This window comes from Natator depressus, chromosome 12, assembly GCF_965152275.1.
Source record: "Natator depressus isolate rNatDep1 chromosome 12, rNatDep2.hap1, whole genome shotgun sequence".
NCBI classification, from domain to species: domain Eukaryota; kingdom Metazoa; phylum Chordata; order Testudines; family Cheloniidae; genus Natator; species Natator depressus.
The window spans coordinates 26,061,458-26,084,814 of record NC_134245.1 but is presented as its reverse complement, the minus strand read 5'-3'; the positions used below and the strand labels follow the sequence as shown (position 1 = coordinate 26,084,814).

Here is a 23,357-nt window from a genome sequence, read left to right as displayed (position 1 = left end):
ATTTGCAACATGTGAGAATTCGAACTTTCTACTGAAGATCTGTATGTATTCTAAGGTCAGTAGATATTTTATGTCATGCACCCCCCTCGAACCCCAATGTAATCTGCCTGCGCCTCCCCAGCAGCTGCGGACGGGAGCCGAGGCTGTGGGCGGAGCCAAGGCTATGGGCGGGGCCAGAGCAGAGCTGGGGGCAGAGTGGTGCTCCCCCACCATCCCCTATGAGGGCTGGCTTGGGCCCCACCGCACTCTCTCAAAACATTTCCCCACACCCCCTTAGGGGGGCATGCCCCACAGTTTGGGACCATTGTTCTAAGATGACTTCACATTTTGTTTTTTAAAACTCAGCTGGTGCACGCTGCATTTTAAATAATCTAAAGTATAGCAAATGTGGCCATCCTCACATGTTTAAGCCAATGAATCACACACCTGAGACTTCATCAGGACACTTTAGAAAGATGAAGAGGATAAAAGACTGAGCACACGGAGAACATATACAGTTAAAAATATTAACCCCTTTTTAAATTGTGGCTCTAAAAATTAAGAACTCAGGAAACAGTCAGAAAGTTGATTTACTGCTTGACTTTGGTTCAGTTAAGTTATCCAAGTACCATCAACCCAGAACACAGGTCAACGGTTATGCTTTTAATTAGATTAAAGATGTCTCCCATCTGTGCTTCCTAGTAGTATCCACTTACTTTAAACAAAAAGAAAAGGAGTACTTGTGGCACCTTAGAGACTAACCAATTTATCTGAGCATAAGCTTTCGTGAGCTACAGCTCACTTCATCGGATGCATTACTTAAGTGAGCTGTGGCTCACGAAAGCTTATGCTCAAATAAAATTTGTTTGTCTCTAAGGTGCCACAAGTACTCCTTTTCTTTTTGCGACTACAGACTAACACGGCTGCTACTCTGAAACCTTACTTTAAATAGTTACTCATCACAGTAAGCTAGGGAGCTTTGTTGCTGCATATTCCCACTTGAGAGATATGCCTCCCCCAGACCCGATCACGCTTCTGGAACTTCTAGAAAGCAGTGCCCACTGGGGCCACAGAAGTACTCTCACAGCACTGAATGTTTGGAGCGGAAATTATAGAAAGGTCAAGCAGTCCTACTGCCTCAGTCCCTTCTGCTAAACCCAGAAGTCCTCTGAGAATACAGACAGGAAGTCGGGGTGAGTAATGTTAAGCAACCATTTTCTATTTTTTAGAAGTGTCATCTGCATTTCCAGTTGTGGAAGTCTAGCAAATAGTACAAGCTCCAGGAAGCTCCGGAGAATTTTTAATCAAACATGAATGGCAAAATTACTTTTTGAAAGTTATGACGACCAACTTGTTCTAGATACAAGTTGAGTGGTTTTGTATACATCCAGGTACACGCTTCCAGTTAGCAACCCCACAGAAACAATGCTGACTTAACTATGGTAGCGTGAGCTCTAAGACTCTTAATAATAAATCATGTCTCATTGCACAGCCTAACCCACTGAGCACATGCCTAAGAAGAAATGGCTTTATACCGATTCCAAATGGCTACACAGTCTTATTTATCTGCTAAATGCCTTAGTCCCATCCAAACAGCAGCTCAAAGCCACCTTAGCATCCAGTATATGGAGACTAGTTTACCTAAGTAAAATCAAGTTGCTGGGAAGAACACTAGAAGTCTAAATTGTGTCAAACTTGGACACCTTTTCAGTTTAATGAGAGATGAAAATGCAGGATAATTTATTCTGTGTTCAGTGGGATGATCAGTAGCAAAACTTGCAACTCATATTTCTTTATAAACAAGCAGTATAAAGAGCATTCTTGCCAGGGTTTGAATAGTGTGTCTATCAACTTTATCAGCGTCATGGCAACATCCCACCAGTCAGAACCTATTCTATGATAGGAAGATGTTAACTAGATCTTTCAGGAAAGTTGTGACAATGAGATGACTGAATAAAGAATCAAACATTTAGCAGATCATACACTGAGATGCAGACAAGTACAACTTGTTAAGATAAAAGGAGGGCAAATGGATTTAGGGTACAATAAATAAAAAATAAAATGATGCATGGAGACAGAATATGGAAACAGTTTTCAGGTAGTAGGATAACTGAGAAAACCATCTATGGTGAACTGTTACTCCAAAGGGGAAAAGGCTCTCTCTATTGCAGCTGAATCTCCTGCATTTACATGTGGCTTATCAGGTCAAAAGGTAATCAATCACCCATGAAGCGAAGCAGCTCCAAAATGGGATGCAAGACAAGATCGTCGTCCTGAGCTGGCAGCTCCAATGACACCAACAGGAGCCTCCATTCTCCTGTGATGAGAGGTATGTGTACTAACAGCATCTGTCTCATGCTGGAGCAACTAGCCTAGCCAGCACACATCTGTGATACAATCTTTCCCAGAATTTCTCTGCAGTTAAGACTACTAATCTCTGTTACAAACAGCAATGGAACCATAGAAGAATGGTCCTATTTTAACCATCTACCATGGTCAGAATCTGCTTATATTGCCCCTGCAGCATGAAGCAGTCCGATAGCATGCTCTTTCTCCATGTTATCTGTAGTGTAATACACTGTGCATCAATCCCACACAGCCTTTGTCTCCTGCCACTTCACCGCTTGCTGATGTAATATTCTGCTGTCTTGTCCATTATCACTTAATAACGCTGCCTTTGATCAGTGGCAGAAAAGATTTTAAAAGCCACTTTATAAATAAATATGCTGTAACAGAGCTATGTGGAGCTCATCTTCCACACGTTCCACTGATTACATCAGCTTTTGACAATGTGCTCTCTTGCCTAGTTGAGATGTATTGGTGGTGATTACATAGCCAAGGAAAAGAAACTGAAATGAATTCCATCACAATCCCTAGGAACTCTCACCATTTGAGGGTCTGCTAAACTTTTAAAGGAATACAAGGCTTCCAGGTCATTCACACTGAGTGAATTTTGCCGACAACCAATGTTCAGATGAGCTGAAGTGTTATGTATGTGGAAGAAACGACACTAGCTTCAGGTACAGGCTCATTGAACTTGGAGGATCCTCTTGCTTGCCAAGTGTCCCTGAACCTCTTATGGAATAAATCCCTGGCCAGTTATCCAAGAACAGGACTACATGAATAACTTGGCACCCAGGACAGATGTCAGTCACTCCCAAGAATTGGGCAGAAATCTCTGATGTGGTAGAAAGGACAAAGGTAAGAATAACAGCTCCAAGGTAAGTGCCTAGGGCCTAACAATCTATAGCTATTCTACTTGAAGTTGCAAGAAAATGAACTAAATGCTCAAATGGGATTTTGGAGGGAGGGAAGAGAAAAAGAAAAGGGTGAAAGAAGGAAAGTAAGAGTTTATCTGGCTTTGGACTCATGAGCAGTCAAGTTTATCATCTTGCTTTTAAAGGCTAAATTAGGTAGGGAGGGAAGACGAGCCAGCTCTCTGCCCAACATATTTTGCATTTTCCTCCCAAGATTAAGACTCTTCTGGACCCACGTCTGGAAACCTGAAGATCCCAGATAATGGTCTCCAGAACCAAAGAAAGATGTAAAGGCCATTCTCTTCTTGCTTCAATTAAAGAGTTCCAGGGACCTACCGTTGACTTGGTGCCCTTCATTTTCCTTGTTGGTCTTGAGGAATCCTTTCTTTTGACACAGGCCTGAATCCCTGATAAAAGGCAGATGACCTGACTCAGACGTACCATCTTAGAAAAGATATTGATGCTACTGTATAAGTCAAAGTCTGAAACACCATAAGCTTCTCATTGGATGTTACTGAACACTGCATTCTTCTCACTCCCCAGTTCCTTTGCTCTCTTGTTCTGCTCCTCAGAAAGGCAGCCGACTAAAGAGGATGTCTCTCCAAAGAGAAAAGTGGTACTTTGCCAGTTACCCAGGACCATAAGAGAGATTGAGGAGGGAGCAATCCCTTCCTGATGGTTGAAAGTACTGTTGCAGATCCCAAATTCCTTCCCATCTTCCTCTGAAGGAGGCAAGCAGTCAGGAATAATGGCCAACAGAAGAGGCAATACTGCAGATGTTAGTATCCATTTGGGTGGCAGAGAAGGTAGCAGCGAAGATAACATCTTCACTGCTTTGGGAAAGGCAGATGGGTAAGCTGCAGCAGGTTTTATGTCCGATTAATTATCTCCAGACCCCCAGGCGTAAGGAGGACCACCTCTCCCAGCAAGACCATAGCCCATGGGTCAAATATAGTACGACAGCCTGAAGACTTCTTTAGCTGTCTCTGGATTCAAGGAGTATGACTCATCAGGCATCTTTGGCAAGGAAAGTACAGAGCCTCTGCTGACTATTGATGTGAGCATGAGGTGTGTCACTCCTATACACAAGCAGCAATGTGGCCAATGCACTTCCCCCAAGGTCCTCTATTTTCAGGGGCAGAGGAGCAACACCATTAACACTTTCATCCGGAGAGCTCAAAGCATTTACAAACAATGGTTGATATCAATATTCCCACTTTATAGATAAGAACACTGAGGCACAGACAGGTAAAGTGACTTGTGCAAGACCAAACAGCAGCTCTGTGGCAGAACACCAAGCTCTCCTGACTTTCAGACCAGTGCTCTACTTCCTGGACCATGCTGACTCTTTTAGTTAACTTGTCTTTTGCCTCCAGTGTGCTGGAGAACAGTTGCAATGAAACGAGCAACAAGTTTTGGGAAGTGGGAGAGGAGGGAAAGAGGAAAGACAAGCCTCAGTTTGGAGAAAAGGAAATATTGGTTCTGTCAGTGGCTTAAGATCTCCTTTTCACTCACCTAACCATGCTTACTGGAATTTCTCCTTATGTAGACGATGGCAACAACCTAACCAAAGACACAAGATACAGAAGACTCTTACCTACATATAACTTAGTTTAAAAAATTTTGGCTACAAAAAGAAGTTATGAAATCCATATTTAAGATCCTGGTTGCTCTCGGATGTGTTAAGAAACCTTCCTGTAGCTCAAGACTTTGTATGCACCTTTATTTGAGTGTAGGCAGGATGAATAATGTACCAGTAAAACAACATCAGCAAAACGTCATCCTGCAAGTAAATGGATCCTCTGAGAACAAGTTGTTCTAATGTATTTTTCTTTAAAGAGCCCAGACTGTGAGAAGGGCAGAGAAAGACACAATACGCTACGCGTGAAATGCATTTTTCTTTTATGAGCCATATCAATTTCTTACAACGTATACAACAAGGGAATGCTGAACCAGCTACTTCACTGTAATCTAAAGATACACCAGGGACACCCATAATGATTATGAAAATGTGTCAACTACTCAATTGCAGCAAAAGACTACATGTAAAAGCATGTAACTTACCATCTCTGTCTTCATCGTGAATATTTAGGTACAAATATTCCAATCCTCTTCCTTTCTTGCTGTGCTCTGCTCCTTGTACTTTAGCCATAAGTGTTGTTTTACCTGAACCGTCATCACCTGCCAATCAGTTCGTACAGTAAAACATACATTCAGAAGTTTATTCATTACTGGAAAGATTTTCTAAGCAAACTTAAGAGGTTAACATTTTTTGTAAAGGGGTCTTGTGTTTCCCCCTTCCTCACGTTTTGGGGCTAAATTTGTCAATTTATAGGTTGACAAGTGAGAAGAGCAGCTGCACTGTTCAAAAACATATTCCATTAGTTTGAATATAGAATCTAACAGCATGAGGCTAGACAGTCCACTAGTCTGGGGACAGGGACATCACATAAAATTCATGAGGTGCTATCTATAGCTTAAGATCAACTGATATATCTGATATGCCACCTCTTAATTCCCAGTATAAGCAAAGCCAGTTCCAGAGCAACTTTTCAAGTTCCACCCAACTTGGGGATCCCATACTTACTACATCGTGGCTGCCTGAAAGAAAAGATAAAAATTATGATCACCCATGATGGGCCAATTCTACCCCAACAAAATGGCCTTGTGTACCCATTTAAAGTTATTTTAAAAACAAATTAAGTTAAACCAGTGCAAATGCAGATCTATATTTGCCCTGTTATATTGGGTTAGCTTGCACCTACACATTTACCAATGCAAGCTAAACTGATATAAGTCAGGTTTAAAGTCAAATTAAGTGCATCAATTCATGGTTTTGTCCCTACAAAGTTTTGAACCAATGTCATTAAATCATTTTAACTCCGCCTCCTCCCCCACCCCAAAAAAACCTGTTTTGTGTGTGAACCATGCTTTATTATTTCTTAGAAATCATAGAAATTGCTCTCCACTGCTTGAAGATACTACTCACCAAAAACAAGAATGTTTTTGCCTGATGGTAATTTAGACCTGGACCGGGTGGAAACTTCACTCAGTATTGAGGACCTATGGGGACAGCACCACTTGTTAGTTTGCCAGTGGGGCACCCAAAAAGAAAGATCAGGTAAATGTCAGCTCCAAAACCCTGATGAGCAGATATTTAAGCAGACCTGTCAAATGTCATCCATTCAGAAAAGATATCTACCAGCTATGAGATCTCTAAATAAAAAATATTCAAGACAGATACCTTGCTTGGATAATCTGAAAGGCAGCTACCAGAGCTGCTCGCTTTTAGGACGTAGAATGTTGCAGTGTCTCAATGACACATTTTACAGCAAACTTTTTTTTTCAAACTTGAACCTCTAATGAAGAGGCCTCCTAATTGTAAGAAGGCCTAAAGCTGTGACTGCCTGACTGGTACTAACCTATGGTGAAGGCCTTACTCTGTCGCCTTTAACACCAGGAGATGAAATCTGACACATCACTCCGTGGTGAAAGCGAAGGGGTGTGGGAGACCACAGAGCATCCCCGGCTCTGCCATGATTTCCTATGTGACTACACGCAAGTCATTCTCCACACCCCATGTCCCCACCCAGGAAGTGCAGAAGCGAACTGTGGCCAGGGCTGCCGAGGGGCTGCAGTCCCTGAAATCCCTAGGGCGCAGGGAGAGTCCCGAGGGGCCCAGTCCAGAACAAAGCGGGTACGAACCCACGCACGGCGCCCAGATAGCCAGTTCCTCCTCCCACCCACCCGCACAGCGCAGGCCGCGCCACTGCGCCGCTTCCAAGCCGCGGGTCAGCTCCGGTTGGGGGGTGACAGGGGCCGGGGGGGGCCCAAGCTGCATTAGTCAGCCAAGCCGCGGCCAGGCTGCCACCCTGCTTCCCCGGGCGTCCGGGAGAGGACCCGGACCCGAACCCGAACCCGAACCCAGCCCCAGCCCGCCCCGACCCCCTGGGGAAACCGCAGCCCCGCCCGACACTCGGGAGCAGCCGAGGCCAGCCCCCGGCCCAGCTCACCACAGGTTCTGCCCTTCCTCCTCCTCGCTGGGGATCTCGGCGGCCCCGGCCGCCTCCGGCCCCAGCAACTTCTTCTCCGCCAGCACCGGCGCCATCTTGCCAACAGCAGCCACGGCCACGACAAAGAGTGACCTCACCCGGGCCGGCCGAGGACCCGCCTGACTGGGCCGTCCCGCCGCCGCCTCCCACCCGGGAGACACCGCGCCCGCTCCCCGCACAAACCCTCAGCACAATCGCCTGACAGAGTCCTCAGGGCGGGGCCCGTGCAGGGCCCGTCCCCGGACCGCGCGCCGCTGCGGTCAGGCAGCCACACGGGCAGCTATGAGCTCAGCGGCTGTGAAGAGCCGCCGCCCCGTGTCCCAGGGAGCAGCGCCCCCTAGTGTCCGCAGGGCTCTCAGACAACTGGATGCCAAGTCCGAAAACAAAGCAATGGAATTCTGAGACATCCATCTTTATGGATCTTCATCCCTTTTTACTGTGTTCCTTACCACGGATTCTGCAATGTTGCTAAGGACGTGGGAAATCAGTGGTTCTTAGGCTTTTCCTTGCCCCAGTTGTTGCTGGTGAATAAGTGCTGGAAGAGGCCACTTACTTCTGCTCACCCTAACTTCCAGTTGCTGAAGAGGAGTGAGGTTGAGAGGAGGAGTTTTCCTTTTTCTCTCCCCAGTCCTTGGTCTGAGCTGCTAGGTGAGAAAGAAGAAGTTACTCACCTTGTGCAGTAACAATGGTTCTTCAAGATGTGTGTCCCTATGGGTGCTCCACTGTAGGTGCGTCTGCGTCCCCATGCTGCTGATTGGAGAGCTTCGGTAGCAGTGTCCATTGGGCCTGCACATGTGCCGTCTCTCCTCATGCTGTGCCATGAGGCTAGCCAGCATGCAGTTCTTAGCTCCTTTTCTACCAGAGTTGTAAATGAGAACTCCAAAGTAGAGGGGAGACGGGCAGGTTGTGTAGCACCCATAGGGACATACATCTCGAAGAACCATTATTACTCCACATGGTGAAAGAGGAGGTTACCTTAGGAATGAACTTTGGATGTGGCCTGAGTGTAACCTCGTCTGGGAAGAATACTATGTAAAGGGAATGTGCCATCAGAGACCCTATGTTTCTAGCCAAGGTAATTGCTATCAGAAAGGCAGACAGGTGACACAGATTCGAACATAGATTCGAAGGGGGGGCCTTATCAGCCTTTTCAGTATCAGGTTTAGGTCCCACAAGGGGTAGGAAGTCGAGGTTGAGGGAAGAGGTTTGTTATACCCTTAAGGAACCTTTTGATAGTTGGGTGTGATAGTACTGAGTACTCCTCTATGGGTTGGTGAAATGCTGTGATGGGTGCTAGGTGTACCCTGAGAGAACTCAGGGATAACCCAGATTTTTTAAGGGTCAGGGCATATTCCAGAATATGTGGGAGTGTTGCTGACACTGGAGAGATTGGTTGGGATGTGCACCAAATCTGAAACCTGGACCACTTCTGCAGATAAGTGCATCACATGGAGGGCTTTCTACTGTGTAACAGAGCTTCTTGTACTTCCCTTGAGCATCAGCTTTCTACGTGCTGGAGCCATGCTCTGAGGTGGAGAATCCCCACGTTGGGATGTATGGTACGCCCTTTGTCCTGTGAGAGGAGGTGCAGAGTGGTCAAAAGGAAGATCGTTGGGCACATCACTAGCTGCATCAGGTAAGGGTATCAGGTCTGTCTTGGCCAAATAGCAATCAGGATTACGTGAGCTCCGTCCCTCTTTATCTCTAGCAGGACCTGCACAGAAGAGGAAACAGAGGAAAGGCGTAAAGGTCTTTGTCCCAGAGGGAAAAGAAAGCATCGCCCAGAAAGTGCTGTCCCATCCCTGCCTTGGAATAGTATCATGGACACTTCTGATTCCGGAAAGTGGCGAACAGGTCTGTGGAAGGTGTTCCCCACTGTGAGAACAAGTTGTGAAGTACTGTCAGGTGCATCTTCCACTCATGGTTGTGTGGGAATTTGCAACTGAGCTTGTCGGCTGTCGAGTTCTGCGGGCCTGGGAGGTAAGCCGCAGACAAGGTGACATTGTGAGAGATGCACCAGTTCCATAGCTTCATCATTTATGCACATAGGGAGGGCGACCTGGCCCCTCCTTGGAGGTTGATGTAGTACATTGAGGCTATGTTGCCAGTTATGATCTTCATATGTGATCCTGCTATCAGTAGAAGGAAATGAGTGCAGGCATTCCTGACCGCTCTCAATTTGAGGAGATTGATTTGTAGTGATACCTCCACAGGTGACCATTTGCCTTGTGTTGTCAGTCCGTTTAAATGCGTGCCCATCCTATGAGTGATGCCTGGGTGGTAAGGAGCAACGATGGTGACGCCTGCAAGAAGGGAATCCCTTTGCACGCTATGGCTGGGTTCTTCCACCAATCCAGGGAGTTTTTGACCTGTATCAGCAGTACCGTGAGGTGTGGGTGCCAGATTGTGGTCTCGGTGCCGGCAGTTGCAGAGGATATCAAGCGAGCTGATGATCATTTTCAGCTATCCCTGAGGGGACCTCCCACTCTCTTTTTTGACCTGTGAGAGGAGTCCCCAGATGGTTTCTTTGACCCACTATCCTTCAAAGTTGAAGGTTGAGGGGGGAGACTCACACCTGTTTGAGGACTGGGGTAGGAGAGCTACCGCCATAAAGATGATTTTTTGGCGAAGCTTTCTGTCCTTGCAGGATCTTTGGCAGAGCTGCTGGCAGAGGAAGCACTTCTGCTGGATATAGCCCTCACCAAGGCAGCAGATGCACTGGTAGTGCTTGTCCGTGATCAGGATCTCCTTACTGCAAGTGCAACACTTCCTGAAGCCTGAAGAGCTGAGCATACTCTTGTCTGGGGGTTCCCCCCAACTGAGAGTTGACCAAAGTCCTTTCTTCTTTTTTTCCCTCCTGGCAATGGCCAAATAAACAGTAAAATGGGGAAAAGAAACAAAAGAGGCTTCAAAGGAAGCTAAAAATGTGCAATTGTAAAAGAGTTAACAATCCGCAAATGGACAGCTAAATCTCTGTCTAGCCAGGGGTGGTTGAGAAGGAACTGAGGTCTGTTAGCCTCCGCGTGCTGGCTAGCCTCCTGGTGTAGCAGAAGAAGAGACTGCGCATGTGTGGGCCCAATGGACACTGCTACCGAACTTCTCCGATCAGCAGCATAGGGACTCAGACACACCTACAGTGGAGCACCCACAGGGACACTACTTGAAGAAGAACATTGATGTGGCCAGCAATAATACTGACTATTACTGTGAATGTGGGAGGAGAAAGGAGGTTTATAGATAAATTCCTGGGCCATAGTTACCCAGGGAGTGGTGCAAGCAGGAATATTGTCCACACCTTTGCTTACTGGTCATGGCCACAGCCATGGTTCTTCTTCTAGAGGGGTAAGGGTGGGGTGCCAGGAACTAAAAGACCAATATGTAGGTATATGAGGCTTCAAACGGTATCCTGGAGGAAGTGTACAAAACAGCTAAAGGCACTTGATGGAAACAGTTTCTGTGTTTTCCTGTTGGCAGCTGGTGAGAAATTGATTTCAGGGTGGGATAGAGGCTAGAAGGAGGCCATAGTGTGTGATATTCCATACACTGCAGGAGTTTTGTGAGAACTGTCTGAGAACCTTTTTCAATCACCAGTCACTTGAAGTCTTGATGATAGCATCCTCACTGCAATACTATATAAATGTATCCTTTCTCCTCTCTGAGAGATTAAGCAGTTTGACTTAACAGAGTCAAGAAAATAGAATAACTTTCTCATAGAAATTTAAAAAAGTAAACAAGGAAACTAAATCATGCCAAACCAATCAAATTTCCTTCTTTGATGGGGTTACAGGCCTAGTGGATGTGGGAGAGGAGTAGACATGATATATCTTGATTTTAGTAAGGCTTTGGACACAAATCTACATGACATTCTCATAAGCAAACAAGATAAATGTCGTCTAGATGAATTTCTATAAGGTGGATACACAATTTGTTGAATGACTGTTCAACAATTATCAATGGTTCAGTATGAAACTGGAGTCCCACAGGGGTGAGTCCTGCATCACTATTCAATATTTTCATCAATGGCTTGGATAATAGAGTGGAGAGTATGATTATAAAATTTACAGATGGGAGAGGTTGTATGCACTTTGGAGAACAGGAGTAGAATTCAAAATGGCTTTGACAAATTGGAGAATTGATCTGAGTTCAACAAGATGACATTCAATAAAGACAAGTGCAAAGTACTTCACTTAGGAAGGAAAAATCAAATGCAAAACTGTAAATGGGGAATAACTGGCTAGACAGTAGTACTTGCTGAAAAGAATCTGGAGGTTATAGTGCAGGGGTAGGCAACCTATGGCACATGTACCAAAGGTGGCACGGGAGCTGATTTTCAGTGACACTCACACTGCCCAGGTCCTGGCCACCGGTCTGGGGGGGCTCTGCATTTTAATTTAATTTTAAATGAAGCTTCTTAAACATTTAAAATCCATATTTACTTTATATACAACAATAGTTTAGTTATATATTAAAGACTTATAGAAAGAGACCTTCTAAAAACGTTAAAATGTATTACTGGCACGCGAAACCTTAAATTAGAGTGAATAAATGAAGACTCAGCACACCACTTCAGAAAGGTTGCCGACCCCTGTTATAGTGGATCACAAATTGAATGAGTTATCAATGTTATACAATTGCAAAAAGGATAATATCCTGGTGTATAGGAACAGGAGTGTTGTACATAAGACACAGGAGGTAACTGTCCTGGGATGCGGAGAGCCATTGAACCAAACTGTAAACACTGTGTATGATGGAATCCATTTCAAGCCAGGGGGTGCAGCAGTACCCCAGCACCTATGAGCATGAGGGAGCACTACTGAGCAGAGTATTAATAGTAGTAAAGTTAAGCATCTTCATAAGTGTATGCAAGACCTGGGTCTTTGAGGGTATGTCTCTCAAAGAACACCTTTTGTAAGTTTTTGAAGAAAGATGCTTATGATACATCAATTCACCTGATATAAAACAGTTACTGTATATTATACAGAGCTAAAAACACAACAGCTACAAATGTTAAAATACCTATTGAGGATTTTTTAAAGACTTTTTGCAGCAGAAAACCAAATGTAATTTTCAGTTACAGAATTCCCTCCTTCCCCCCGTTAATGATGTGTTAGTGCAGTATTAAGAAAACTGCACACCGAGAAACCTATGTTAACTAACTATAGAATATTGACATTACTTGCATGTTAAAGTTAATGATATCAGAGCCTCTACATAATTTGAACTAGAAAATAAAAATGAAATATTAAACTTATCAATGCAAAATGAGGTTACTAATACTTCCAAAGCATTCTATAAATATGACATAACCAGAGCAAATAGTGGGTCTACTCAGATTTCTGAATGTCATATGGTAACCTGTTCAATTGTAAGCAGAAGTCAAATTTGATAGTAGTTGCAGTCTAATAATTTAGTGTAACATTTAATGTTTACATAGTACTCTGGACAGCTCCCCAGCCAATGCTAACAGACAAGGACTATTATAGCTCAACTCACCAGGAACACACCTAATCTTCTGTACAAAAAGTTCTGACCTTCTCTTCGGCTCTCTATGTAGAACAATCTAAACAATATATTAATTTTACTAATTTACTTCAATTTTGCTAATTATTAGTATAAGACTTTCTCAGCAGTCACTGTAAATGCTTATACACTTAGTGGTGCCCATTTATATGGTTAGTCTTTTGTGGCATAAATTTAAACAGCTCTGAAATAGGACGCTTGTATGCAACAAAAGATACATTACAAAGCGTGTCTAACCCACAACCTTATCTCTTTCTCTAAACCTCCCATCTGTTGTTTCTAGACTCTGTAGGGTGTAGAACTCTGCTACATTTGTTGCTCTGACTTCCCTGCAGCTAATTTATTTTTTTACATGCAATGGTTTTATTAGCTTCTGTAATTTTAAAAAAGTTTTTCCTTGAGTATTTAGTTTTTCACACTGCTGAAAGTTTCCATTGACTTAATCAATTCCTTCAATACACAGAACCTTATACACATTAAAGTTTACGTACATCATTTGGAATTAAAGCATAAATTAGTTGGGGACCTGGTGTCACTATTCATAATTTTGCAGCAAAAATGCATCTATAGTAGAACCTCAGAGTTATGGAGACCTTGGGAATGGAGGTTATCTGTAACTCTGAAATGTTCCGTAACTCTGAAAAAGAGGTTATGGACTTCAGCCACATGGGGGTTGGGGCTGCAGTCACTGGGTGGGGGGCAGGAAAGAGTTGGGGCTTCTAACCCTTGGGGTGCCAGGGCTCCAGGTAGGGGGCTCAGGGCTTCTGCCCTTTGGGAGCACCAGGACTTTAGACCTGGGGGGAGTCCTGGGGCTTGGGGCTTCAGCCCCACAGTTCTGCTCCCAGTTTCAGTGCTACGCAGGGCACCGGAGCTCAGAGCTCCCCATGGCTCCACTCCTGGCTTCAGGGGAAGAGGGTGTGTCAGGGCTTGGGGCTTTAGCTACGGGGGAATCGTTGGGGTTGAAACTGATGCTCCCCTTGTAGCTAAAGCCCAGAGCCTTGGCGTCCCCATGGGGCTGAAGCCAGGAATAGAGCTGCATGGCTGAAGCCCCAGCACTCCTCCACAGTCTAAAGCCCTGAGTCTCTGTGCTCCCGAGGGTCAGAAGCCCTGAGGGCCTCCCTCCAGCCTGGAGTCTTAATCCCCCCCACCCTGCGGCTGCAGCCCTCAACCCCCTGTGGCTGAAGCCCTGGGCCTTGGGGCTAAAGTCCCAAGGCAGTACAGTATTTGCTTCTTTTTTTTTTTTTTTTTCCAGTCTGCGCTGCTGCCTGATTGAGGACTTCCAGTTTCACATGGTATCCAGTTGACTGGTAAATCCATAACTCTGGTGTTCATATCTTTGAGGTTCTACCAGGGGCGTAGCCACGCGTGGGCCATGGCCCATCCACTTAGCATGCAGACCCACCCAAATCTGAGCAGAGGTGTAGTGTTGCCACAGTGGCCCGGAGCATCACTTGGGCACGTGAAATCCAGGACTGAGCTATGTGCCTGTCCTTCAGAAAGCTATGCTCCGGGAGCTCTGCCTTGCCATTTTCTGAGCCACCCCATACGTGTGCCCAGCTGAGCAGGTGAAGCCCTGTGTCTGCGGGCACCAGGGCTAGGAAGAGGGCCTGGGGTTAGGGGAAAAGCTGAGCTAGCACAGTCTGTCATTACCCGCCCACCCAAAAGTTGGGCCACCAACTTTCCACTCCTAGCTATGCTACTGAGTTCTACTATATTAACAAATTTGTCATTGTTAAGGAATACACCATTTTATAGCTGTGAAGGGGTTGACTCACTGCTAGCACCTCCTTGTGGCCAAGCCTGGATTAGCAGCTCTCTTCCCATTGGGGAGATCCTGCTGATGGTTGCCCCACCTCTGCAGTGGTCTGCATCTTCCTGTGACTCGGCCGTCCGGCCAGGTCACTTTAAAGTCTCTTCCTTTCCAGGGTAATCCATGAACAAAAAGAAAGGGGAATTAATGCAAATAAACAGAGCTCATAGGAAATAGAGGGGAATTATTCCCTCTCAAGGGAATCAGAATCTGGCTCTCCCTTCTCTCAGGGAAGGGCCATTGGGGAGCACTCATTTGAGAAGCTCCTACCTTCAGTCAGCCCTTTCCTCAGGAGTTGCGGATCTGTTCTCTTACTGGTTGTGCCAACGGGTAAGCTTCTTTGCTTCTCTTTTCAGCTCCTCCTCTAGCCTATACATGTGCATGTATTGCAGGCATGGTATGAAGCTGCCTGATCCTAGAGCCATTCTTTAGTCCCTTGTTGTCCAGAGTGGGGTTTGTATACCCCATCACAATAGCCTGCTATTCTTGGCCTGCCTGAAGTCTAGTACTGCATTATATAAGATCACAACAAGCATGGCTGCTTAAGTCGAACACTAAATTATTTACTCTTATTGATCTGTGACATCTTAGATGTGACTGTCAGCACAATATTACAGAAAAGGACTTATTCTCCTGTTGTATGAGTAACCTAATTGACATCAGTGGAGTTACTGTTCCAGAGCCTCTGCTGGTGCAAATGAGCATAGCATAATGGATCATTGTATTTACAAAGTTAAAGAATTTAGACTCAACACACACAATTAGTTTAGTGATAACAGTCATGTTAATGGGCATATGGAAAGTGGATTAAACTGGGACAAGCATACATGTAGCAAGAGTTTCTTTCAAGTCAGTTTAAAATATTGGCCTAGAAGTTCCCTCGGGAAAAGGACTAGTCACAGTGCACTAAGTGTATGTAATTATTTGCAGGATGTGGGCAGAAATTGAAGTTGCTAAATGGGATATTAGGTAACTGTCACACTCTCTTTGGGGTTCTCAACATTGAGGATGGAATTTGAAAATAAACTGTCATACATTGTAGGTACTCTTCTATATCGAACTACTTGGTTTTATGTAATGACAAGTTCTACCAAAATACTACTACAGAGAAAGTAAATTTATTTTCATAGGGAAGCATAATGTATTGTTAGATGTATTATCTGCTGTTCAGCTGTGGTATGGATGGCTTTATTCATGTGCAGTTCTAGCTCTAGCATCAGATTTTATGTCAGAGTGAATGAAATACAAGATACACTTAAACCCAGGTCACATCTTGGTATTAAAAACCTCATCCTTTTTTAAACAGCTAGATAAATGTGGATCCTATTCATTCTTCTTTCTTGTTCAGATGATCAAAGAATTAGTAATTACTGAGGGTATGTCTACACTGAATTAGACACCCACAACTGGCCTACACCAGCGGACTAGGGGTCATGCTAAAAGGCTTTTTAATGGAGATTTAGACATTGAGACTTGGGCAGGAGCCTAGGTTCTAGGACTCTGTGAGGTGATAGGGTCTGAGCCCAGGCTGAGCCTGAACATCTACAATGTAATTAAACAGCCCCTTAGCCCAAGCCAGCTGCAGGTGTCTAATTGCAGTGCAGACATACCCAAAGTGACTTACTAGCTGATGCACCACCTGGTGGCTTGGTACAGTGTTATAGGGCTTTCACTTGATGTAGCCCCACTGGCTGGTCATTCAGGTCTGCTGCTAGCCCACCTCATCTTGTGATTCAGCACTCTGGCCAGGTCATGTTTAGTCTCACCTCTTTCAGGGAAAACCAGAGTTCAATGCAAGAACACTCCCATGACTCTACATCAGGTCATCAGCCCAGATCCAAGTTCAGTAATCCTTCTGATCCTTGTATTGGGCGTCTTCATGCTAGCCTCTGTGGTGAGGCAGTACAGGAACCCAGCCCCTCCCTCCACCCTGGATTCCAAGCTGAGGGAGCCTGTAACAAGGGGTTGTCTGTCTCATCAGATCTCTTGCTTCTTCTGTGGACTGCTTCCTATGTCACCCCACCTTCTCCTCAGGGGGTTTGTATTGTTGGCAGGGATCTGCTTTAGGGCTAGGCCTCTAGTCCAAGGTGACAAAGGAAAGAAAACTAAATTAACAGAAATAAAGACTAGCACCAGCCCTTCTGTCCTGCAAGGGTCCTTCGACCACTGTTTGCAGGACCTCCATATTTGCAGGAAACCTAAGATAGCTTGGCTCTCTGGTTTGCTTATTTCTGGGAGTTGAGAGTGAGACCTCAGTCCAACCTCCCAGGGCTGGGGCCTTCTGATCAGGGCTTCTCCTGGCATTCCCAACACTATTACTACCATGTCTAAGGGCAATACAAGAACACTAGCTTAAAGTACCCACTGCTCTTCAGAGTAAAGGAAGAATGGCTACTCACACACAAAAATGGAAATTGAATGAACATCCAAAACAGAATTAGTTTGATAGTAAGCTCCTAAAGACAGGGTCCATAACTGAGCATTATAAAGGACTGCATATAAGTAATGTTCTAAAAATAAAAATGGCTACATCCTGCTTTCCTATTCATTCTGGTATAGATGTACATGATAATTGGGCTCCTTCAACTTTAGCAGCTTTCAGTATTAGTTCTATATACACACACACACACACAACAGGGTAGTCTGTGATAAAAATCACACTTAAGCATTTTAAATGTGCATTCCGGAATACTAAACCCAAGTGCAATAACATCTATAAGTGTGGTATAAAATAGAGAAAAAGGTAGAAATGGCTGTATGTTAAAGATAATGATGTGCTCTTGTTCCATCTCAGGGACAGTGGAATGGAAAAAAAGCAAGAAAATAAAAACAGAGCCAACAAAAATATTTTAAAATGTATCAGTATGTGGCATCAATTTAGCAGTGTTAAACTTTTATACAAAAATGAAAGAGGATAAAATGATCTGTAATATAGTTTTAGCAAGTGAGATATTTAAAGAAAGTGCAAATATTCCGGTTAAGCACTGGAAGGTCAAGTTAAATATTGCATGCAAATAGTTTTGTTCTGGGTTTTTTTGGGGTGTGCCTCTGTAGTAAAGTTAAAGCATTTTCATTTTAGTGGTATACATTTTATTTAATGAATGTACATTAGCATTCTGAAAATACCTATCAAAATACATTTCACTTAAGTCTACATAAGAGCCTAGCCCTGTATAAATCACAATAAAAAATCTGAAATGAAATATGTAGAGTGCATATTAACAGTACCTAACTCTTTTACACTATAATTCTGTCCTTTAAACTTCCAAATTCTTTAGCAGAATACAAAATATTTTAGAAAGATGTTACAGATCTTCTTTATTTTCATTCCTCTGTAAAATTTAAAAAAAATAGTAAATATCAAAACAAACTGGTATTTTCATATACTAAATTGTGATACAAGATCTAGTACATATTCTACAACAGGGTTAAGAGGAAGAATACCTGATAGTTGTTCGAAACATGCTACAAATATTAGCTAATCAATTATAATCCTTCATACCCCTGCATAAGGGATAAATAAAAATCATCTTCATTTTACAGATAGAGAAAACTGATATACACAGAGAAACTTGCCCCAGGCGAAACAAGTCATTGTCAGAGAGAAATTAGAACTCAGGAATTCCTAGCTTCCAGTCCCTAGTCAGTATGTTGGACTATCCTAGGGATCTTGGGTGAGCTTCTCACTCATTCTGGCCTTTGTATTCTGAGTAATAGGGCTGGAATGACACTAAGGAGTTCTAAAAGTCCTAGATGTAGTTCTCTCCCTGCACAGGGCTTGGAGAAGACAGTCACAGCGAGCAACAGGCTGCTCCAGCTTAGGCAGCCTACTAGGGCTGCCTTAGTTACAAGAGGGAGCAGCCAGAACTGGGAGGGCACAAAAGGTGGTTTACAGGCGCTTTAGCCCTTTTGCCCCCGGGCTGCAACTTCTGTGACGTGCCTCAAAGGCACAGCACAAAATCTCACACTTCTGTGGTTTCACAGCAAAACTGAAAATGCAATTAGAGGTTACAATTCAAATCAGTTTTTAACTTTAACATAAAGAGACTACTCGAAAATTAAATTTCCCTTACATGTATCTGTAACTTGCGGTATTTTTTAGCAAGATCAACATTTGTCCGTCCTTTCTGAAATGGGTAGGACCACAAAATTGAATTCCAGTGATGGCCCATTTTCCTTACGCCACTCAAAAGATAGTTTACTTCTTCTGTTGTAAAATCTTTCCGGATTCTTCGTTTATTCTTTTTTAAAGCTCTTGCATGTGTGTCCAATGAAAGACTTTCAGTCCTCTGTAAATATTTATTTTGACTTATTTAAAAATTATGTAAAACTACATAGCATTGAAGTGGAAAAGATAATATAAGTCATTAAGAATACCATTTAACATAATTCTTAAATGTTAGTTCTGATATTATAGAGGCCTACAGAACAACAGAAGGAGAGGTTACTTATCCTGTACGATAACTGTACCCCATGCACTTTTGAGCACAGATTTGGTAGCTGCACCTGGTCTGCCCTGTGCACCTTTGAGCAGAGATTTGGTAGCTGCACCTGGTCTGCACATACACCCTTACTATTCTTGTGCCCTGTACCAAGGATATATAGGGCAGTGTTGGGTGAACCACCCCTCAGTTCCTTCTCTACCACGAAGTCCCTTCAAGACAAGACTCTGATGCAAAGGAAAAGGAGGGCGGATAATGGAGCATCCACAGGGATATTAATCAAAGAATTCTAGTTACTATACAAGGTAAGTAATCTCTCCTTCAAGTTATGTCTCTATGGGTTCACTTCAGCTGATTCCTAAGCAGTACTCCCAGAAGGAGGAAGAGGAAGCTTCAGAACCTGGTCTAAGACGGCGTGCAGAACTGCAGTACAAAGATAGCATCTGTCCTGGAGGCATGCACTAAGGCATAGTGTTTTGAGAAGGTGTGAACCAAAGCCTCAGCTTTGCATATTTTTGTAATGGGCACAGTCTTCAACATGAAAATGGAAGTAGGTTGAGATCTGGTGGTATGGGCTATAACCCTAGGAACAGGGTGATTAGCAGCCTCATAACAAGAGAGGATACAACTGGAAAGTCTTTGGATGGAAACAGGTATCCATTTAACTCTGGCAGCAAAAGAGACAAACAATCTGGGAGGGGTCCTAAAGGATTTGGTCCCATCCAGATAAAAGGCCAAGACACCTCTAATGGCTAAGGTGTGGAGGGCAGCTTCCCCGTGGTTAAATGAGAAGGGCCCTGGGAAAACTGATTTCACAGATTGCACAGAAATTGCTAAATTAGCCCTATATCGTGATTTTTCCAATAAAGGGGAGATGGAAGTGAGAATCTGCACCTGGTCTCATGTTTGGTGAGGCTCATAGCCCTCCTGAACTGCTGCCTTGACAGCAGAATAGCCAATGTGTGTGTGGTGTCTCCCAGAGACCTTACCTCCTTAGGCTCTGTGATTCACTGCCTATTAATGAAACCAGAGGCAGGGGGCAGAAACTGTGGCAGGGAGACGATTCTGAAGAGCCTAGTCTAAAGCGGCTGTGGCTGCCCTGTCCTATCCTCCCTGCTCTGACCACATTGACCTGCCTAGCATGCCCCCTCACGGGGGGAGCAGTCAAGCCCTAGCTGCCCCATCCTGACTCAACCACGTGTCAGCCCCAGCCCCCCACTCTGTGACCACAGGGACCAGGTACTGGGCAGAAGGGGAGACCCAGAGGTGGTTAAAGGAGAGTGAAGGGCTTAAAAAAAAATTAGTACTAAATACATCCCTAGTATAAGTGGGTGTAACTGCACTGGCAATCAATGGAGATGCACCTGTTTACACTAGGGTTCAACTTGGTCATTCATCCTGGTGCTGGGTTCCTGTTACAAGTGACTACACTAATAACAATAAAGACATTTTTAAAAACCACAGAGGTGTTGACTTTATTTTGGATTTTTATGCAAATATGTGAGGGTATTATCTGGCCTCATAACTTACCTCATCTTCATCAAATGAATATTTATTTTTCTCATTCAAGCCTTGATATTCTGTGTTGTGTGTTTCTTTGACTGTTTGTTTCTTCAAGTGTGTGTCTTGGTCTGTTTGGACAGCTGTGGAGTTATGAACAAGGCCATCTGTATGTTAATTTAAACTAATTGAAATCTAAGATAGAACTGAATGTGGTAATGTAAAGCAGCAGTTCTTCTTACAAAAGTTAAAGTGTGAATGTTCACTCATTTTATAAATTCTAATACTCAAATAATATTAAAGTAGCTTTTCTCCAGCATTAAGGCTACATCAATGTCACTGATGCATTAAATATCAGTGACATTGGGGTTATATCTTAGGTGCAGTAGAAGTAACTAACCAACAGATGACAGAAGACCATGCTCACAAGTCAACATCTTTAGTTATTAAAGTTGGAAGATAATAGTATATATCATTTTAAATTCTCATACCTTGATCTCCAGTGATGAGCACAGATTTGTTAATCACAGCCAATTGCAATGCACTCAACCAGAGACAGAGTAAAATTGATTTTACAACTTCCTGAATTCTGTGATAAATTTTATGGTAATACTCACTTTTTGTGTATGTAGGCATTAAGTTATATTTTTCTCGGAAATTAATATTTTTCTTGAAGTTGTCATCTATATTTGAAATACTACTTTGGGTTTTCTTCATAGGAGTCAAACAAATACCTTTTAAAACACAACAAACAAGGTAATGATTTAGGAACCAACATTCAAGGGAAGACCCTCTTCCCAGCTATATTATTAATGTATAATATAGCTGGACTAGAAGAATGTGCCAGGCAGGAAACCTTTGCCTTCCAGATGCCATGTCATATCAATCTAAAGGAGTTGGTAACTTGAAAATAGACTGTAATTTGGAAAAAGGTTATGCTGGCAGGCCAATCTCTCTGGAAAAAAATGATAACCAATTTTGGAATCTGGAGAATAAATGAACCAATTAGCTAGTAACTTGGTATGAGCAATTTGTTAATTTGGACACTAATATAAACCCAAGATTTTAAAAAGTAAGAGCCTAAAGTTATGTTCTTAAGCAAGTGGCCTGATTTTCAAAAGCACTGAGCACTCATTGACTTCAGTGGGTATTGCTGCATCCTCAGTAAATTTGAAAATCAGGGCACTTCTTTAGGAGCCTAAATATGGATTTTGGAGCATAACTTCAGCCTATTTTTAAACTATGGTCATTAATAATACAAAACAGTGTCAGTCACTAGCACTGTATGGATATGGTTGGTGCTGTGTACCACAATCACTTCATTTTAATTGAGAATCCCTCGTGAATTATCTTAAAAGTAGAAATATGAGATTTCTCATATTTTATGGGGTAAAGTGACACACTGATCCACAATGATTAGACTGAAATTTATTAAAGAGAGATTATGAACTGAGTTTAGAGGCTGAGATATGGGCTGGGAGTTTCAATCCAATTCTTAGTGCAGATTAGGGCTGTCAATTAATCCTAGTTAACTCATGCGATCAAAAAAAATTAATCGTGATTAATTGCAGTTTTAATCACACTGTTGAATAACAGAATGCCTATTGAAATTTCTTAAATATTTTGGATGTTTTTCTACATTTTCATATATATTGATTTCAATTACAACACAGAATACAGGGTGTATATTATTTTTTTACAAGTATTTGCACTGTAAAATGATAAAAGAAATAGTATTTTTCAATTCACCTCATACAAATACTGTAGTGCAATCTCTTTGTTGTGAAAGTGCAACTTACAAATGTAGGGTTTTTTGTTACATAACTGCACTCAAAAACAAAACAATGTAAAACTTCAGAGCCTCCAACTCCAGTCAGTCCTACTTCTTGTTCAGCCAATCGCGAAGACAAACAAGTATTTTTACATTTATGGGATATAATGCTGCCTGCTTCTTATTTACAATGTCACCAGAAAGTGACAACAGGCATTTGCATGGCATTTTTGTAGCCGGCACTGCAAGGTATTTATGTGCCAGATATGCTAAACATTCGTACGCCCCTTCGTGCTTCGGCCACCATTTCAGATGATGTGCTTCCATACTAATGATGCTCGTTACAAAAAATAATGTATTAACTAAATTTGTGACTGAACTCCTTTGGGGAGAATTGTATGTCTCCTGCTCTGTTTTACCTGCATTCTGCCATACGTTTCATGTTATAGCAGTCTCGGATTATGACCCAGCACATCTTGCTCATTTAAGAACACTTTTACTGCAGATTTGACAAAACGCAAAGAAGGTACCAATGTGAAATTTCTAAAGATAGCTACAGCACTCGACCCATGATTTAAGAATCTGAAGTGCCTTCCAAAATCTGAGAGGGACGGGGTGTGGAGCATGCTTTCAGAAGTCTTAGAAGAACAACACTCCAATGCAAAAACTAGAAAACGCAAACCACCAAAAAAGAAAATCAACCTTCTGCTGATGGCATCTGACTCAGATGATGAAAATGTACATGCGTCAGTGCACACTGCTTTGGATGACAGAACCTGTCATCAGCATGGACGCATGTCCCCTGGAATGGTGGGTGAAGCATGAAGGGTCATATGAATCTTTAGCGCATCTGGCATGTAAACTTCTTGCTATGCTGACTACAACAGTGCCATGAGAATGCCTGTTCTCACTTTCAGGTGACCCTGTAAACAAGAAACGGGCAGCATTATCTCCTGAAAATGTAAACAAACTTATTTGTCTGACCAATGGGCTGAACAAGAAATAGGATGGAGTAGCTTTGCAGGC

The 23,357-nt window shown here is 43.2% G+C and overlaps 2 protein-coding genes across 2 annotated transcripts in view; both read right to left on the bottom strand.

Moving 5' to 3' along the window:
• The window catches only part of DYNC1LI2 (dynein cytoplasmic 1 light intermediate chain 2), a 45,541-nt gene extending 38,016 nt beyond the window's left edge, over nucleotides 1-7,525 (bottom strand). The window contains exons 1-3 of the mRNA XM_074968787.1: nucleotides 7,250-7,525; nucleotides 6,226-6,299; nucleotides 5,301-5,417 (exon numbers count right to left, since the gene is read on the bottom strand). Coding sequence (XP_074824888.1) covers nucleotides 5,301-5,417; nucleotides 6,226-6,299; nucleotides 7,250-7,344 — 286 coding nt within the window. The 5' untranslated portion in view covers nucleotides 7,345-7,525. The remainder of the gene's footprint in view (nucleotides 1-5,300; nucleotides 5,418-6,225; nucleotides 6,300-7,249) is intronic.
• Nucleotides 7,526-17,836: 10,311 nt separating this feature from the next.
• The window catches only part of TERB1 (telomere repeat binding bouquet formation protein 1), a 45,875-nt gene continuing 40,354 nt past the window's right edge, over nucleotides 17,837-23,357 (bottom strand). The window contains exons 18-21 of the mRNA XM_074968786.1: nucleotides 21,178-21,294; nucleotides 20,591-20,703; nucleotides 18,692-18,907; nucleotides 17,837-17,950 (exon numbers count right to left, since the gene is read on the bottom strand). Of these exons, the coding sequence (XP_074824887.1) occupies nucleotides 17,924-17,950; nucleotides 18,692-18,907; nucleotides 20,591-20,703; nucleotides 21,178-21,294 (473 nt within the window). The 3' untranslated portion in view covers nucleotides 17,837-17,923. The remainder of the gene's footprint in view (nucleotides 17,951-18,691; nucleotides 18,908-20,590; nucleotides 20,704-21,177; nucleotides 21,295-23,357) is intronic.